At 55.3% G+C, this 12,894-nt stretch overlaps 1 protein-coding gene across 25 annotated transcripts in view; it reads right to left on the reverse strand.

The window, feature by feature from the left end:
• The window catches only part of MYO9B (myosin IXB), an 84,873-nt gene that overhangs the window by 15,876 nt on the left and 56,103 nt on the right, over positions 1 to 12,894 (reverse strand). For 9 of the 25 annotated variants that reach the window (XM_082707526.1, XM_082707536.1, XM_082707522.1 and 6 more), the window contains exons 11-19: positions 11,940 to 12,061; positions 10,021 to 10,162; positions 9,508 to 9,712; positions 8,894 to 8,975; positions 6,192 to 6,305; positions 4,349 to 4,388; positions 3,163 to 3,285; positions 2,224 to 2,304; positions 690 to 800 (exon numbers count right to left, since the gene is read on the reverse strand). In XM_082707526.1, coding sequence (XP_082563652.1) covers positions 690 to 800; positions 2,224 to 2,304; positions 3,163 to 3,285; positions 4,349 to 4,388; positions 6,192 to 6,305; positions 8,894 to 8,975; positions 9,508 to 9,712; positions 10,021 to 10,162; positions 11,940 to 12,061 — 1,020 coding nt within the window. Of the gene's footprint in view, positions 1 to 689; positions 801 to 2,223; positions 2,305 to 3,162; positions 3,286 to 4,348; positions 4,389 to 6,191; positions 6,306 to 7,657; positions 7,748 to 8,893; positions 8,976 to 9,507; positions 9,713 to 10,020; positions 10,163 to 11,939; positions 12,062 to 12,894 lie in introns of all 25 variants that reach the window. The other 16 variants (XM_082707538.1, XM_082707533.1, XM_082707527.1 and 13 more) reach the window with 4 other exon arrangements.

A 12,894-nucleotide genomic window follows, 5' to 3' on the forward strand; every position in this document is an offset into this window, starting at 1 on the left:
CTGAATTGGGGACCAGGTGCCACTACTCTGGGTTCGGGCCTGGGGCTGACTCCAGGGCTCACACTGGGGATGCCAGCTCAAGGCATGAGCCAGGACCAGCTTCCCATTGGTGATGTGTGGCGATGTCCAGAGACATCCAGGGCTCTCCCGATGTGGGAGGGCTGGGTGCTTCTGGCATCGAGCGGGTGGAGACCAGGGATGCACTCAATGTCCCATCATGCCCAAGGCGGTCCCCCGAGAAAGAATGACCAGGCGGCCCCAGGGTCAACAGGGCTAAAGTCAAGAAACTGCTCTAGCAGCCGCCAGTTTGGTCTTGCCTAATTTGAGGTCATTAATGATCCTCTGCGTTTCTAACAACTCCGGGGAGACAGGACCTCTTGCTGCTGGTTGGAGGAATAGAAGAGATGGGTATAAAAGCATCCATCACAGGAGATGCTCAACAGAGGGCAGATCTGTGCAGGGATCTGCTCATGCAACTCCCTCTTCCCAGCTTGGCTTGACACCTCTGTATCCTTCCAGGCTGGGCCTGTGTCCAGCCACCTCTTCTGAGGACATCTGCCCCCCCCGCCCCCGCCCATGACAGAGAATAATCTGGTATAAATGCCAACAGTGCTGGGGTGGAGAAGTCCAGTGACAAGCGTCCAGTGACCCCCCTGCCACGTCACGACAGCCATGCACGTGTCGCCCACCTGGAACGTGTACTTGGCGCTGTAGCCTGACCTCCGGATCCGCACCGTCTCCAGCATGCCTGTGTAGCGCAGCTGCTGGAGCACCAGCTCGTCGTCGAAACACAGCTCTTTCTGAAATGGGGTATGAGCGGTCAGGGATGGAGAGCTATGGGACAAGGTCCTGTAGGATTCCAGACGTAGGAGCGATTGGAGGGCATAGGCAGGGCCCAGGCTGGGCAGGACTGTCCCCAGCATGGCAGCCGTGGCCACCCGGGGATCCATCTTTCCTTGCTCCAGACGATCTTTTTGGAAAAAAGAGGTGGGCCTGCTCAGCAGTATTCAACTCTTCTGGAAAATCTGAGATCTGATCTGCTCTAGTCCCTGGTGTCAGGGAGACCTGTGCCATTTCTTATTGCTTACTTTAGGCTGATGTTCTGCAAAGAGTTTTTCTTTTTTTTTTTTAAAAAGATTTTATTTATTTATCTGATAGACAGAAATCATAAGCAGGCAGAGAGGCAGGCAGAGACGGGGGGTGGGCAGGCTCCCAGCTGAGCAGAGAGCCAGACGCGGGGCTTGATCCCAGGACCCCCAGATTATGACCTGAGCCGAAGGCAGAGGCTTCAACCCACTGAGCCACCCAGGCGCCCCAACAAAGAGTTAGTTCTTAGTTAGTTCCAATCAAAACCGGTACTGAGCTCATACTCTGCGCCAGGCCTGGGGGTGGGGGCCGTAAATACTAGGGCCACTAGGGCCGAAAGCCAAGAAGAAGTAAGGTCTGGAGGTGGGAGCCAGGAACGTATGTGAATGGGGCAGATGCTGCCAGGGCCCCTTGGAGGGGTCCAACAGGTAAGGAGACCCTGGGCTGGGTCCTGAGGAAGGAATGGGCAGGGAACAGCCAGGTGAAGGCCCGGAGGAGGATTCTGGGCCCTTGCCCAGGAGGACAGAAGCCACAGAACCTGTTAGGGGCAAGTTGGGTTCTGGATGTGAGCAGAGCAACCCAGGAGCAGGGGAAAGCCAGGGAAACGGGAAGAGTAGAGGCAAAGTGGGTAGGCCCAGATCCTGAATGGCCCCCAGCAAAGTCCCCAATGGGACAGAACGGCCAGTGGACCCATGGGGCGAAGGAAACCAGGCAGCAAGGGCTGAGCCAGCACTGGGGCCCCCACTGGTGCTCCATGAATTTTTCTAGAAACTTTCAGATCAAATAAACAGCAGCTCCATGCTTCTGCTGGATGACCTCAGCCCCTCCCTTCTGGCGCGTTTTCTGCACTGGCCGATTTGGGGATGTCCTGAAGGCACATGTGACCCGTCCCTCCTCAGGCTCCTCCACATTCCAGATGATGTTCCTACTCCTGGTGGGCCACCTGGCTGCCCTCACTGCTTCCTGAGAAGGCCCCCCCACCTCAAGCTGACCATTTAAGGCTCCTGGAACCTGTGTGAACGCTTGGTTCCTTGAGACCTTTCCACACCCTCCAAGAGGCCACAGCAACACAGAAGCATGCCCTGCTGAGCCGCCAGACCTTGGCCTTCACCTTCCCAAGACATGGGAGCTACTCACCTTCTCCGCATTAGAGCGGATGCAGCGGATAAAGAAAGGCTCAGCCTTCCCCAGTGCCTCCAGGAGCTTGTTAAGGGACGTCTGGGGAAAGAAGGAGAAGTCTTCAGCTGGGACCCCCAGAGGCAAGCCGCTCAGTGGGAGGGGACCCAGGTCACTTGCTGCCATAAGCACTGACACAGGACATGGGAGGCTATAGCTGGACATTGCAACTGAAGGCTGCACTACTTCTGGGAGCCTGAGAGCTGGAGGGTCCCCGGAGCTGACGGATGCCGTCTTCCCAAGGTCTCCCAGCTCTTTGTCCCAGTGGGAAATTAGGAGGGGTGGGTGGGGCCAGATAAACTCTGTCTGGGGATGTAAAATGCCGGTCAGCCTCAGAAAGAAGCACGGCTGCCATGACTTTGGTCTTTGGCCTGCTGTTTACAAAAAGGATTTATAGGAGCTCCCAGGTAAGGGGATTACAAAAAAAAAAGTCAAGGTGGGCACTACAGACGCAGATTGATGAAAAGGGGAAAGAAACAAAAAAGGTGATGGTAAGTAAGGGCCAGCAGCCACCCTTGGGCCACCTTAAGAAAAAAGCCTCTGAGCTTCCTGGCAGCCAGGGAAAAAAGGGAAACTGACCTAATAACACAGTTCAGTGGTCACCTTAATGAGCTAACCTGTTATTTTAACTCAATGGTTCACAACAGGGGTGATTCTGCCCCATCCCCCAGAGCATGTGGCAACACCTGGAGACATTTTTGGTTGTCACAACCGCAGGACGCTACTGTATATTCCATAACGCACAAAATGGTCCCCACCACAGAGAATGATCCAGCTCCAGATGTCAAACAGCGCCAAGGGCAGGAAGCCCAAGAACCATTTGTTGGGTTTGTTGTGGCCAGGTCGCGAGAGCATCAGGCTGAGTTTGGCCCCCTGCCCCCATCTCTGCAGGCTGCTTACCTGGAACTGGGCACTGATGCTAGGCGGCTTCTTTTTCTTGTGTAGGTGCAGCAGGGACTTGGTGGTGCGATCGTGAAGGGTCATGCTGATGATGAGCTTCAGGGACTTGGAGTCCAGCAGGTTCTATGACAGACACATGGGGTCTGGCCTGCCCTCCTTGGGGGCCCAAGGGGTATCGGGAGGCATCGTAGAGGCCTGGGAGCCAGGACTGGGGGCGGCAGCCCTTAGGATCAGTCTCGGGGCAGTGCTGCTGGAGGGCAGGGGTTGGTGGGCTTGGCAGGAGGCCCGGGTGGCCCTGGGGCTGAGCCTGTGCTGTGTCTCACACATGGCACCTGCTCCGGGAGAACTGATTCTGGCCTCTTTTGCGGCACGAGTGGCCAGAAGCCAAGAGCTCCAGAGTGTCACCTTCCTCCTGGAGATGAGCTCTTCAGGGGTGCCAAGTGCCTGGCACTTCAGCATGAGCTTCCCTGGCGGGTCCCCCAATGTGTGCCAACCCTTAGAATCCGCTCACAAGAGGAACTAGCACCATCCCATCTGCTGGCCAGAGTGGAGATTTTTCTCCCTTTAGGACCTTTCATAATCTGTCTGCACGCTGTACGTGGAGACTCGACAGAGGCTGGGAGCACATTACCCGAGGCCAGCTACAGGGGTCTCAGCTACTGGCCACGCGCGGATGCCCGCTTCCTGGTGGGACTTTCCTGGCTGCAGGGTCTCCTCTCCCAGGAACGTCTGGGAGGTGCTGCATCCTGTTCTGCCCTCCGGGGTGGATGGTAGCTAAACACCCCCCAAGCATGGCGAGGACAGAAGGGTCCCATTGCCTCTGGGTGGGGAAAGCTCTTTGGTGCTGATCACAGCCCTAGGCTTCCGTGCGATCAGGCCGAGCCCACCTCCTTGCTCAGTCTTCCTCGCGTCCCAGCCTGTGTCCCCAACTCTCTCCGCTTCCTCCTGGGAGCTCCCACGCCCTGCTTCGGGGAAACCCCAAGACCGCTCCAAATAATTTCGATCAGAGAAATTATTTTTAGAGGGGGGCAGGGAGCAACGGCGGGAAGAGGAAGGAACCGAAAAGCTGGAGATGTTAAAAGTGCCTCCCTCCCCCCACCCGGCCCTCTATCTTTCCAGAAAGCAAGTAGAGCCAGGCGCTCTCAGGCAAAGCAAGGTGGCCTTGGGCGGTGTCGCAAATGTTTACCTTTGGAATGAGCTGCTTTTGTTTGATACCTTTACTTTTCCTGTCAAAATATTAAAAATGGTTTTGTGAACAGAAGGAACACGGTGTCTGGATCTGGGTTAGTTCAGCAAGCAGTGCCTCGCGGGTTAGACGGAGCGAGAGCAGACAAAGCAGAAAGTCGGGGCACACAAGTGCAACGAGGCCGCCACGCCTCCTGTCCGAGGCCCCAGCGGGCCCACTGGGTGCACGTGGGGCGCTTCTGCGACTGCGCGCGAGCTTCACCGGGCCAGCAGCTGCGCCTCCCCCGCCCCGGGTGGCAGGAGCCTCTTGCTTGGGGTGGCTGGTCATCGGCAGGGCAGAATGTGCGTCTGTGCGGGGCCAGCCATGGGGGGAGCTGACAGGTGTCAATGACAGTGGACTGTCCCTCGTGGAGCTTGGATGGACTGAGCATTCCGGAGCCCAGCAGGTGTCCTGGCTCTATTCTCTACGCATTGGGAAATGCCAAATAGGCCCGCAGAGCCACTTCAGGACCCCCAGGTTGGGGGGAACGTGCCCAGTAAAGAACTGAAATGGGGCGTGGGCAGGAGTACATTTTGGACTTACACCGGTGCAAAGGAAAAGACAAAGCCAATCTTTGGGGTAAGGGAGCAGGGTATGGCCCTCATTCTCAGACACTATGGAATCTTGTAGACAAAGAGAAAATTTTTTTAAGCTTGCAGCTTGGGAGCACCTGGGTGGCTCAATTGGTTAAGCGTCTGCCTTTTCGGCTCAGGTCATGATCCCAGGGTCCGGGGGATCAACCCCTGCACTGGGCTCCTTGCTGAGCAGGGAACCTGCTTCTCCCTCTCCCTCCTGCTCCCCCTGCTTGTGCTCTCTGTCAAATAAATAAATAAAAATCTTAAAAAACAAAACAAACTTGCAGCTTGGCTCATTTTTAAAGCCAGCTGAGGAGGGGTGTCTGCGTGGCTCGGTTGGTTAAGTGACCAACCCTTGGTTTCGGCTCAGGTCATGATCTCACAGGTTGTGAAAGCAGGCTCCATGTTGGGCTCTGCGCTCAGCGGGGAGTCTGCTTGGATTCTCTCGCTCTACCCCTCCCATGTCTTCTCTTAAAATAAAATCTTAAACAAAACAGCTGAGGAAATGGTGCCCCGCCGATGAGCAAGATGCTTGGCTGTGAGGCTCTATGTGTGTCATGTTGCATCTCAACCCACGTGAGGTAGAATAAGGCTCAATAAAAATGAATTTGAAAACCAGCTGTTTTGTGGGCACAAGCCCTGAGGGGCTCCAGGTGCCCTCTCGGTCGAGGCTGTAGCTGCCTGGTGCTGTGCCAGTCGTCACCCTCGCTTTGCAGACAGAGGCCGAAAGCTCAGAACACTTAGGCCACATGGCGAGGGAGCAAGCGAGCGAGAGACCAGGTCCAAACCCGCTGTGCGGCTTCTGGGACATTCAAACTGCCACCTTCGAACTGCCAGGGATGTGCATGAACTAGGACGCCCTCCCTCCAGCAGCTTCTCTCTAAGCTCACAGTGGCCAGGGGCCGGGGAAAGCAAGCCTTGCTCTGCACGTTTGGGGGCAGAAAAAGAGATGCTTTGTGAGAGGAGCGTTCCTGCGAAGCTGTGCGGGGCACTGGGGAGCTGGCCGGGATCTGGACCACGGCAGACACTGGGGCAGGAGTGTTACGAGGGCCATTCAGCAGAGGCTGGCGTTAAGAATGGAACCACGAGACAGCACGTTCGCAGTGGCCAGTTCAGCAGGACAGGAAGCCTGCAGGCCAGGGTCCTGGAAGCGAGGGGAAGGCGGTCGTTGCACTTGTTGCGGGGCGGGGGTGGTGGCAGGGAGGCGCCGCAGCCTTGGGGGGACTCACAGGATGAAGGTGCGGGGTTTCTGGAGCCGACTGAGGGACTGGAGAAGCCTACGGGGGTCCTCACCCTGCCAGGGCAATCCTTTGATGGTCTTGATGATTTGGTCATGCAAATCGCTGAGGGTGGGGTGGGGGCGGGGTGCAGTGACAGGGAGAAGACTGAGTTAGAGCAGCGGGCCCACCACCTTGGGGTCCCCAGCACGGTCGGGACCATCCCCAGGCCACTGGAGCCCAAACATGCAGCTGGGGAGTCTGCACGCTGTCTCTCCCACCGGCACTGAGAAGGGGATTCAGCCAAGAGCGGCCAACCACCACTCGGAGGATCCCCCCCTGCTCTGGGAGGGCCAGGCCTGCTTCAGGCAGAATGGGTTTTGCAACACGGCATCTCAGATCACTGAAAAAAGCCTCCTCTAGAACAACAGCCTTCTGGAATGTGGGACAAGCACCATGGGCTACTGAAAAGAGGGGACCAGAGGGGGCCTGTGGGACATAGCTCATCCGTTTTTCTGGTTGGTTCTACGGCCATATGTCGACCTCCTTACTGGCTTCCAGAAATGCCTCAGGAGGAATGGATGGGAACTCACACCGTGGCCCTCCACCTGGGGCGATGCTACCCTCCGCGTGATGTCTGGAGACATTTGTGGTTGTCAGTGACTGGGTGCGGGGTGCCGCTGGCATCTGGAGGGTTGAGGCTGGGATGCTGCTCAGCCCCTACAGGGCCAGGGATGGTCCCACCACAGAGGAGGACACTGGCCCAGCGCCGAGGGTAGGAAACCCTAGTGGCAGGAGCGCTTTGCCCCAAAGAATTCAATCTCCTTCACCTCCCTTTGTTTGATCACTGCAGGTTCAGGGCTGAGCATACGTCCTAGGCCCAAACTCTGGCACCAGTGAGTGAGAACGAGAATGTATCAGAGATGAAAATCAGATGCTCTGGAAGGGACTATTCACGAAGGACGTCTAGATGACAAATGTCTGGAAACGAGGCAGCAGTGACTACAAAGTGAGTCGGGAGGTTCCGGTTTGTTCGTTTTTTTCCCCCCAAATCCCTCATTCCACTTATTTCAAGTACATGTTTAAGCTCTGGGCAGTTGGCCTGGAAAGACCCCGATCGGCAGCCCCTCATCTGTGTTTCATGCACCATGCCCAAGGGCCTGGACAGCGGCACTTACCTCTGCTCCCTCGCCCTCCAGGGAGGCACAGAGCAAAGACAACAGAGGGGTCACTCACATTTCACCTCCAAACCCTGAGCGGTCAGCGCAGCGGCCAGAGCTCCGGACAAGGCCTATGGCTTCAACCCACACCCCCTGACTCAGCCAGATCTGGCTAGAGTGTCCCCAGCAGGCCCCGGTGTCCCCCGGGCTGCAGACTCCCACTCCTGGCCCCGGACGCCACGCTGAGCGCCTGGGGACGGTGGCTCCTCTTGGTGTGCGTCCCTGGTCTTGGGTTCGAAAGCCCTTGCTTCTACTTACTTCTTGCTTTCATAGAAAGCAATGATGTCCTCAAAAGCGTTAATATCGAACTCCTCAGAGCCGTCAAATGAGAAATCTAGCATTGAGCAGCTGAAAGGGAGAATCTGTATGAACTAAACATGCTCCTGGAGTGGGACCTGTAGCTCGGGGCCAGGCCCTGGGGAGACTGGCATCCCTTTAGTGGAGAATGTGGGTCAGGGGCCACATTCAGTCTTTGCGGGGGCGGGGGGTGTGGGGAACACACAATCAAATAAAGAGATGCCTTCTTTTTCTCTTGTCCCCCTTTGGGTGAAAAAACAGATTTAAAAACACACCTTTTAAAAGCAGGAAAACGACACATGGTGCTTTCAGGCAAGTCACTCATGGTCACTTACCTGGGTGCTAACTCTACCTCCGTGCATACATGTTTATGAACCTCCTGAAGAACTTTGTACTATGAAGGGCTTAAAAATAAAACGACCTTTTCAAGTTTCAATACTGACTAACTTACTCCTTGGGAATCTGGAGTATTGAGAAAGCAGCTAGGAACTTGGCAGCCCCAGGGCCTTTGCATGTGCCTCCCTGACGGCTAGCACACCCTGCCCGCCTTGCCTGGCTCAGCTGGTCCCTTTTCAATACAGCCTGCCCGGCTCTCTCAAGATATCAGAAGTGTCTCTTGTCTGGTTTTGTCATTGCCTTGGAGGTCTGTCCAGTGTGGCCTGACCCCACCTTCCTGGGAGCGTAGGCTGTTCACCGTTACACTTAGTGAAAACTGGGGTATGTGGAAGGCCTTCAGTCATTGCTAGGTGGCCACAGAATACCCTCATCATCTTGCATGCAATAAGGCATGTTGTGTTTCTGACAGCAAATGAAGGAACTTGGCCTATTTGTGTCTGGGCCTCCCCGGCCAGGTTAAGGGAAGACGTTCTCTTAAATCAAGCCTGTTGCTCACTGAAGCCAGCCACGGCTCCCTGACCCCACCCGCCAATGGCCATGGCCGGCCATTAAAAGAATCCTTTGTAAAGTGAGCCGTCCAACATCTCCCTAAGCAGATGCTGCATCGAGGCCTGCCTCTGTGTGTGCAGAAAAGCGGCAGCCAGATGCCATTTGTTTCTGGGTCCTCTGGATTCAAGTGGCTGCTGGGGTCCTTATTCAAGTCAACCCCAACCTGGGCCAAGGGTATGGGGTTTCCCGCATTGTTCTAAACAATACCTCCGTGTACCAGCTTCAGTTCGGACAAACCAAGGTCTCGCTCACCGGTAGAATTTTTCCGACGGGGTGCTCGTTCCTCTCTGCAGCTCTGCCGGGGGACCGTGGGTGCCTGGGCTGCCCATACCTGCTGCAGACACAGAATAGATGGAGTTGGAGGAAGGGGCTGCCTGGGGCCTGGAAGGCCTTTGTCCTGGCTGAAGAGGCTTCCATCCTGACTTGAACTCATTAAAAAAAAAAAAAAAAAAGGAAAGACAAAACAGCCTAACACTCAAATTTGGGCAGAGCTGGGAACCGTGAAGGGTTGATTCCTCTCCCCACCCCCCAGGCAGCACTATTTATTCCTACTTCTCATAAAGGCTTTATCCTTCTGGTTCTGCTTTTAATCAAGGCCCTTTGTGAAATGGAGCCCCGTGGCTGGTATCTAGAGCCGAGTTCCCTGTGAGAGTCACGAAGCCATCCTGGGCCTCAGGTTGCCCTTACGGAAGGACAGGAACGTGCTTTCCTGCCTTGTGAGGAAGAGGAGGGTGAATTCTATACCCTGGTTCAGAAACTCTTGTTTGGGATGAACCAAGTTCTGGAGCAAGACAGGTGGTGGTCACTTGACACGGTGAACGGCCACAGAGCTGTACCCTTCAACATGGACTGAGAAGCCCCCCTACCTGCAGCCTTCTCGGCCCTCTCGGCCCGCAGGCGCCCAGCCTCCCGCAGCACAGCCATGGCCCGGATGGCGGCCCGGAGCACGGCCCAGCGGAACACGGCCACAGGGTCCATGCCGATGAGCTCCCGCACATAAGAACTGTCGCTGCCCCGCAGGAGGGCCACGATGTCGGGCCGCATGTAGTCCATGTTCTTTTCCCGGAAATCCTGGTGGGGAGTGGAGGTCGGTGGTCACTTTCCAGTGACCCCCAAGGTCCTGGGAGCCAGCCCGGGAAGGGCTGCTGGTGGGGTGGGACGCTTCTCAACAACAGAGGCCAGGTCCTGTCCCTGGGGCCTTCGACAGCAAGAGCCAGGGACTTAGGACTGGGTTCGAGGGCCCCCGAAACCCTGCCCCGCGCCATCAACAGAGGGGATGGACCAGGCAGACGCCAGAGGTAAAGGGCCTCCGGGGCATCCGCCCTGTCCCTCTCCTGCCTCCTGCCCTTGACGGACGATGGCAGCGGACAGACACGCACCTTGATCTGGTATTTCACTTTCCCGGCGAAGTGCTGGATGATGAATGCTGGCTCCATGACAGGGGTGCCCAGGAAGTACCTGTTGTCTTCGTGCTGCTGTTTGAACTTGGCCAGCAGGGTCTGGCTCGTGGCATGGGGAAAGCTGGGGAGAGGATGTGGATCTCTGAGCTGCGGGAACAGCAGCGACTGCTTGCTCCGCATAAGCGTGCAGGCCTTCGGTGGGGGAGGCCTGGGCTTTCGTGGTCAAGGAGGACATTTGGCACCGGCAAGACAGGGACATGGGCCCACTAGGGGCAGCTTCTGGGAACAATCCCAGGAGGGGGGAACTTCTGGTCTCAGATCTGTGTGTACCTGGACGCTGTGTCATGGAGGAGGTCTCGCCCTTGCTCCCGTTACAGGGAGAGGCTGGGGGAAGGCGCGGCGAGGGCAGAATAAGGGACCCGTTGTACCTGGCTATTTCTGCCTCCCAGGAAGGAAATGGCTGTAGTTGGCTTTGGCACGCCCCGCCTGTGCCCGGCCTCACCGCAAACATGGGCTGAGCAGTGTGCCTGGGATGCCCAAGGCCAGGCTCCACAGCTTCCCGAGGAGGAGATGGTGGTGGGGAGAATCTTAGCTAGGAAGCACATTGTGTTTCCAGGGCTGGGGAATGGGTGTGGTGTGAGGAATCTGCTCACTCAGTCGTTGGGATAAAGGCTATTTTAATGTACTATTTTAGAAAATCCAGATCAATGCAAAAAAACAAAACAAAACAAAACAAAACAAAAAAACCCCACGATAAACAAAATAGCAAGATTTTAAACAGAGACAGATCCAACCCTGCTTGGCCTGGCCCTGCCTCACAGTCCCACTCCAGATCCAGCTCTGGGTTTCCCGGGAGTATGGTTCAGCCCTTCCTAGCATCCTGCCTGTTCCCTTATCTGAACATTCTCTACTTGGATCCCAGCTATGAAGCGTCTGTCCCCTGTCCCAAGTGGGGCCTGGGTCTTAGGCAGGAGATGAGCCCGACTCAACCCAGCCCCATAGGGACTGCCGAAGCAGACAAGGAGCCGATCGACAGAAAGCTGTGTCTGCATCTTGACCCCAGGAACCTGGGAAAGTGACCTGATTCAGAAATGGGGTCTTTCCGAATGTCATTAGTTAAGATGAGGTCATAGGGGAGGCATTCACCCACTGGACTGGAATCTTTGGGAGAGACAGAGACAGACAGAAAGAGTGATGTAACCACAGAGGCAGAGACCGGGTGACAGAGCCACAAGCCATGGAATGCCAGTGGGGTGGGGGCATGCCCAGGAGCTGGAAGAGATGAAGAAGGACCACCCCCTAGAGCCTTTGGAGCTAGGTGCAGTCCGCTGAAATCAAGGCATGGGTGCAGTCCGCCCATGCCTTGATTTCAGCCCAGTGATACTGACTCTGCACATCTGGCCTCCAAGACCGTGAGAGAACGCACCTATCATTTGAAGCTGCCTGTGCTCCGCGGTCATTGACGGGGTCGCAGGAAACAAATGCAGGGAGTGAATTTCAGTGACCGCGCCTGGGTGACCAGCGTGGGGACCTCATCCATACCCCTCCCAGGCTTCATGGTGTCCTCTGGACGAGGGGTGCCAGGCTCAACGGTCAGTCCTGCACCTGGGGCCCCGATCCGCTGCCCTTTGCAAGGATGTGCCAACCTGGGGCCCAGTTTCTAGACTCAGGCATCGTGTGTCCCTTTCTTAATGACTCCCAGGCCTGAGTGTTTCAGAGTTGAGTCAGTATTTCCATGATAAATGCTACGTGTGTGAGGTCAGGATTTGTGGCCAAATGAGTGTGACTAACTCAGAGGTTCTTGGGGATGGTGCAGATTCACGGTGAGGCCCCAGGGGCTGGGGCACCAGGTTTGCGGGGATGGGGGTGGGGGCAGGCACTGGGCCGCGGACACTCACTTGCTCTCTTCGTCCAGCAGATAGAAGAGCCCGGTGGGCTTCTTGCTGATGAGATGGATGCAGCCGACGTTATCAGTGTAGTCAATGTTGTGCCACGAGATCCCTTCGCTCTGGTACTCCTCCTGCAGGATTTGGGGGTTTAGCGGATAACCTCACTACCCCGTGGCTATGGTAACGCTTACACAGCATGCATCGTATATGAATATATTTATGTACGCACATACGTATTCATATGTACAGGACACATATTGCTATATCAATGGAAATATATTCAGTTATATAAAATTATTGATAACAAGGAAAAATTATTAATAACAACAAAACAAGATGAAACATACAAGATGCTTAAAATCACACTTAACATGTCCCAGGGGGCCAGCAACTTTTCTCTGTATAGGGCCAGATGGTAACTACATTAAGCTTTCTGAGCTACATGGTATCTTGTCAAGATTCGGCTGCGGCAGCGTGAAGGAGGCTACGGATGAGATAAAGACAAGTGGGCGTGGCCACGTGCCAATAAAGGTCTATTTATGAAAATAGGTCGTGGGGCCAGCCTGGACCCGTGAGCAGCCATTTGCTGCCCCTGCTCTGGAACCTCAGTGTCCAGTAATGCGAGTGATATGAGGCCATGTAGTGCGAGTGACCTATGTGACTTGGAATTTTCTAATAATCACAGTTAAAAGGTAAAAAGAAACAGGTGAAATTCACTTTAATAATATACTTAGTTTCACCCAATATATCCAAACCATGATCGTGTCAACATGTGATCAATGTAAAAATGACCAGTGAGGCATTTTATATTTTTTCTTTTGCACGATGCGTCGGTCATCAGCCGTGTTTCACTATTGCCGCACAACTCAAGGTGGACCAGCCACGTTTCAAGGGCTCAATAGCCAGAAGTAAAGTTTTATAGTAAAATCAGCTAAATTATTCATAAGCCCATCATTTTTTCTTC

Source organism: Mustela nivalis (assembly GCF_964662115.1).
Source record: "Mustela nivalis genome assembly, chromosome: 1".
Taxonomy (NCBI): domain Eukaryota; kingdom Metazoa; phylum Chordata; class Mammalia; order Carnivora; family Mustelidae; genus Mustela; species Mustela nivalis.